This window comes from Chaetodon auriga, chromosome 11 (genome assembly GCF_051107435.1).
Source record: "Chaetodon auriga isolate fChaAug3 chromosome 11, fChaAug3.hap1, whole genome shotgun sequence".
NCBI lineage: Eukaryota > Metazoa > Chordata > Actinopteri > Chaetodontiformes > Chaetodontidae > Chaetodon > Chaetodon auriga.
Window position 1 is genome coordinate 24361564 of NC_135084.1, and position 5937 is coordinate 24367500.

Genomic DNA, 5937 nt, shown 5'->3' on the forward strand with positions numbered 1-5937 from the left:
TGACAGCGTCTTTATGGGCCTGTTTGAGTTTTTAGAATCTCATGACGCAGAAGCCTTTTCGCTCCTTCAGTATTTTATCTTACTTGTGCAAATAAAGAAAATAAAACTAAACTGAGTTCATGTGTTGTATCACTTAAGTTCTTCTTTTTTTTATTAATACTGTTGTTGTTGTTGTTGTTGTTGCTATTAGTGTTGTTGTTATTTTCAGCTCTGGCACATGAGCAGCTTCATCAAGGAGAGTTAGAAATAAAAGGGCTTCACTTCCACATACAGTTTATTTACATATTTTGGATGCTGTATAAGAATATTCTTGTGATTTACTGTCTCTGTGTCTTTGTGTCGATTAACAACTTAGTTGGATTAATGTCTCAAACTGACGTAATTGTCTCTAAATGTCATTTGTATGTAAATCTGCAGGACGATTAGGATCCACTCAGCTCTGCTTTTGTTCTGTTGACCATCAGTGTGATGAAAATAAAAAGGCAGCAGAAAGATTACAGAACCATTAACGTCCCCACTGCGACCCATTAACTGATAAAAAGCTATTAGAGGCTTATAGATTAAATCACATATATGGAGCAGAGTGATGATGAAGGCTCAGCAAGAAGAGGAGGAGGAGGAGGGCGGAGGTCCAACCCACAGAGGAGGAGGAGGGTGGTGTAACATAAAGGTCACGCTGATAAATAATTCAGTCATTTGAAGCAGCGCACGAACGAGCTGTGGAAAAACCGCTCAAATCAATCACTCAAATAAAATGATCAATACATCTGATCACTTTCTGATCACTTTCCTCCACAGGCTTCTCTGTATGTATACACGTCTGTGTGTGTGTGTACTTGTAAACAGAATTTAGTTTTATACAATTTGTTCCATTTTATTGTTTTATTCTGTTCTCATGTAAAATGTGTTTGTTCCTACGTGTTCGTGTCATGAATGCATCAATAATTAGAATCCAGTGATGTAATTGCATGTTATTCTGAAAAGGGCCTTTATAATAATAAGTAGTTTGAGTATGTTTTAATACTTGTAACAAAGTATTTCTACACTGTGGTATTACTACGTTTACTTCAGTTAAAGAGTACAGAGACACTGAGGGATCGTTATCGTGCAACAGTTTGTTCTTTTTCCACCCTGTTGATCAATGATAACAGAGAAAGGCCTCCACACACACACTCACACACACACACACACACACACACACACACACACACACACACACACACACATTAACCATATGGTGTGTTCTCTGCGGTGAATGAAGCGGTTTCCTCCCACCAGATTCCCCACAGACCCTCATCACACACACCGCAGCGTCTGATTGGCTGCTGCAGGTTAATGAGGTAATGAATGGCGGCGGCTTCACACCAGCTGCTGCTGACAGACACACAGAAAGGAGGGAAAATTTATTGTTCTCACTTTAATTGATGAGTCTGCAGCGGCGCCAGCGCCGCCTACAGGCTGCAGTCTGACCCGCAGTGAACTGAAACTGAAGCGTTTGTCCTGATGGTGGCGCCAGAGGGAACATTTGAAGGGTTCATCCTCTGAAGAGCAGGAATGGCATCAGACACCCAACCCAAGTTTTAATGTTCCTTTCATTCGTTCTTTTCTATTTCACTTTCCAGTTTCACAAATCGAGACGGAAAAAATCTAAACAACAAAAAGTTCATCAAGTATGATTTTATTTTGTGTGCGCAGAAGTTAACATCCTGTCAACACAACTTTTTTGCTGATTTAACAAACAAATGTATGTTTAACCTGCTGCTGCAACAAAAGAATTTCCCAAACTGGGATCAAATCAAAGTCTAAGTCTAAACTGATGTTTTTAATGTATTTTTCATGTTTTGTGGGGCAGATGAATAAAGTTGTTGTTGTTGTTGTTGTTGTTGTTGTTCTTCTTCTTCTTCTTCTTCTTATTATTATTATTATTATTATTGTTGTTGTTGTTGTTGTTGTTGTTGTTGTTAATGCTATTATTCTTATTATCTAAGAAGGAAGAAAAGGAGGCCGTCCCTGTTTGGTAAAGAATATGCTACAGATTAATGAAGAAGACACAACTGTAAATATATATGTTTCCATCAATGATTAAAAAATAAATAAATAAATCTAGATTTCACCATTGAATGAAACATGTTGGATTTCAGGTGAACCCTGATGCTCGTCTGTGCCTATGTGATTCTTGCCTAACTAAGCATTCAGATTTTGAGATTTCTTGTTTACAAATGTGATTTTTGTCATGACAATGTCTAAATTAAAATCCTCTGCATCATCATGAATCGGGGTGTTTTTGTTGATCATTACCCTGATTTCCTTTTAAACCAAGCAAAACAACAAAAGACAATTATTAGCAATTAACAGTTAATGATAATTACAAGTCAAGAATTACTTTACCTCGATATTATATAATAATAATTACATTAATTTCATGTACATTTAGTGCAGTGGTGTTTTGTTTTTCTTTATTTTATAAAACTCGATTTAAACATGCCACATACGGTATAGATGAGTGAGAGAACCAGGACATGCAATGCATCATAAATAATAATAACTTTCCAGAACATTACTTATTAAAATAGATAAGCAGATTGATTACATGTCAGTATTTGATGAACACATTCAGCAACGAATCCTTCCAAAGTCACCAGACTCAGAAAACTGTCAGGAAACAGGAATTTTCCCGTTTTTTACTTTTCTGTTTGTTTTATTTCAAAATGAATTACACAAGACTAGTCCAATCATGTGTTCTTTTTTCTTTAATTTTTTCCACCGTTTTAATTTTATTTAATTATTTTCAGTGAAATAAAAGTTTCATTGTCCTCTCTTGTTTGCAGCCACGTTACCGCTTCCGCTGCGCTGACGTCATCAGACAGCGCCGTGTTGTTGACAGCAGGGAGTTCAACATCAGACAGAAGAATGAAGGAAAAAGTCAGCAAACAGTTTATTTAACTGAGCAGCTGCTGGCGGCTTCTTTTAGGTACGTAAATAATAAAATACGTTTTCCGGACGGGACGCTGTTAGCATACTTATTTTATTAACTCCATACTGTGGAGCTCACCTGCAGCTTGTTTTTCTGGTTTTTCGGGTTTCAGCTAGCTAACTTTTAGCATAAGGAAATATGCTCATAAACAGTCAGTGTTATGTTTTTCCTTTCTTTAACGATATCTAATGGAAGTTTGAAACAACATGAGTTGTTGAAGTAACGTTAGCGGCTGCTCACTAAACAGAACAACCAACATGACTCCACGCCAAACTCCATTCAAATATCTGCCAATTTAATGTAAGGACGATTAATATTGGTGAGCTGTAGCTATTCACTTCAGCAACTAACGTGTCCACACCAAACTTCTTTCAAATAGCTTTCACTTGATGCCGGGTTATAACCTGTACAAATCCAAAACATTTTCTCAAAATATCATTGGATCCTAAAGACCAGGCAGATCTTTTTTTAATCCACTCTTATCACTTACAAAGCCTTTCAGCGAAAGATTTTAATGACAGGAATTATGTCATCTCGCTAGCTGCTAAGCACTTCCTGTTTTTCAGGTTTGATGTGTACTTTCACAGTGGCACTTTTACAGGTTTCACAGCTGCTGCCACACCATAGAGACCTGACTGAAGGCTGTGGCGTATTGTCAGAAGTGTCCAGTTTGTTGTAGATAGTGAAGCATTTTCTCTGATTTTTCCAGGACGCAGCTCTTGTAGCCCCACACAGAATGAGTCGTGATGAAGAGACCAAAGTTTGCCGGAGTTTTCCTCTTTGTGAGCTGCCTGCTCGCCTACCTAATGTTTATGAAACATCACTACAGCGACACAAAGCCCGAAACCAACAGAATACCTCCCTTCCACCTGGCTGGCTCAAACAAACTTGGTTACAATAGGTTTGCCTCTACTGCTGCTGTGGAGAACTTCCAGTATGGCATCATGTTTGATGCTGGGAGCACTGGGACCAGAATCCACATCTTCAAGTTCCAGATAGACAAACAAGGTATGGTAGAGATGGCAGATGATAATGTCCTGTTGCAGTGAACGGAACAACTACAACAATTCCACACCAAACTCCATTCACATATCTATGACTTTAGTGCTGGGTTGTTAGCAGGAACACCTTTTTTCTTGGATATTTCTTTGTGTGTGTGTGTGTGTGTGTGTGTGTGTGTGTGTGTGGGCATGCACTACACAAGTGCTAGAGGAAGTAGAAGAAGTATTCCAGCATGCATTTCACTTATGAGCCAGACTGACAGTTCCACAGCTGTTGTGTCACCAGAGAGATTTCTGATGTTCTTTGAGGGCTGTCAGTCTTGTTCGCTTGGAGAACAGTTTGATGTGATGTGTTTGATGAACAGAACATAAAATAACCTGAATAAACTTTGGTCTCAGAGGCCAAATCTGATATTTGTTGCTTCCTCACCAGTTTGTCTGAAGGTAAAGTGATGCTTTTATTGGACAGTTTAACAACAGAGCCGCTCTGCTGCTGCCAGAGACACTGCTGGGGACTTTGGGCCCTCCTGTCCAGATATCGCCTCACTTGTATGACAGTTTATGAGATGATTAGTTCGTGTTGCCTGTGTAGCTTCATCACTGGTGCCAGCCGCTGTTTCTCACTGGAATATGTATGATGTTAGCTATAGCTAGATCTGAGAGATGTCTGTCAAAGGAGAATTGAGGTTTTATTTACAGATTTCACTGGAAATTTTCAGACAGCATCTTTATTTCTTATATTTCTTTATTTCTTTTATTTCTTTATAACATTATGCTAAAGAATTTTCTACCTCTCTGCAGCGCAGTTTGTCAAAGAGACACTGTCTATTCAGAGAGGCGCCCTGTCCATGGGACAAATAAAGGGACTCATGATTCAGATACTGAAGGCTGGACCAGATCTTTGCACCAGAGGCTGATATTTATTCCAAATATGCTGTTAAACCTCTCTAATCGATGCTAAATGGATTCGTATGGATCCTTTCAGATTACACGGTAAAGGTTTATGCAGCAGACCTCACTGAATTGCTTTTAGTGTATTTAAAATCCACACATGTTGGCCCCAAACATTAATTACCAGATGTGAGTCCCGGCAGACAAGAGGAGCTTTCAGCCTGTAAGTCGTGCTCTGCTGCTGCCAGAGTCAAAATGAACACAAACTCATTAGTGCGTTTTAGAGCTTTTTGGTTTATTAGGCTTAGAGAAAGTTTCCTGCAGAGCTCGGCCAAATGCCTTCGTTATCGCATTTAACCGCTAAGCTAAATCACACAGGCTGAGTGCTGTTTTGGCTCCTTTGTTAGCATCAGAGCTAACCGGACTAATGGCAGCACCTGTTAGTTATACAGACTGGGATTGTCATTAAGAGCTTAATGACAGCTTAAATGTAGGCACAGGTCAGTCAGTTAGAAAGATAAAGTAAAATTAAATTAAATGTGGTTGTAAAACACTGAATCATCAGGACTTATTGCCTTTCTTTTATCTTCTCAGACACAGACGGAGGCCTTTATCATCTGTTTAAACACAGTTTAAGCCAAAGATGTACATTTGATTCAACCAGGCGTTTTATTTATCAGTCATGTTTCCTGCAGATGTTCCCGCACTGACCCACGAGACGTTCAGAGCCATCAAACCTGGACTGTCTGCGTACGCTGATGATCCAGAGAAGGTACAGCTGCTGCTTTTACACCCAGATGATGTTTCTGCATTTCATCTACTGCTGAAGAATAGTCTTACTCTGTGTTTCCTGTCCTGTTTGTCTCCTCCCGTGTGTCCAGTGTACGGCGGGAATCATGGAGCTTCTGGAGCTGGCGGAGTCCAGCATCCCCCCCTCCATGTGGAACGTCACCCCCGTGGTCCTGAAGGCCACAGCCGGCCTCCGTCTGCTGGATGGAGAGAAGGCCAAACACCTGCTGGACCAGGTGAGAGACGCCGACAGCATCCAGGTTACTGACAGTATGATGTCAG

General features: G+C 39.9%; 1 protein-coding gene across 1 annotated transcript in view; it reads left to right on the top strand.

The window, feature by feature from the left end:
* The first annotated feature begins 2858 nt into the window (after positions 1 to 2858).
* The window catches only part of entpd6 (ectonucleoside triphosphate diphosphohydrolase 6), an 11648-nt gene continuing 8569 nt past the window's right edge, over positions 2859 to 5937 (top strand). Inside the window, exons 1-4 of the mRNA XM_076743487.1 lie at positions 2859 to 2971; positions 3684 to 3982; positions 5562 to 5638; positions 5748 to 5891. Coding sequence (XP_076599602.1) covers positions 3721 to 3982; positions 5562 to 5638; positions 5748 to 5891 — 483 coding nt within the window. The 5' untranslated portion in view covers positions 2859 to 2971; positions 3684 to 3720. The remainder of the gene's footprint in view (positions 2972 to 3683; positions 3983 to 5561; positions 5639 to 5747; positions 5892 to 5937) is intronic.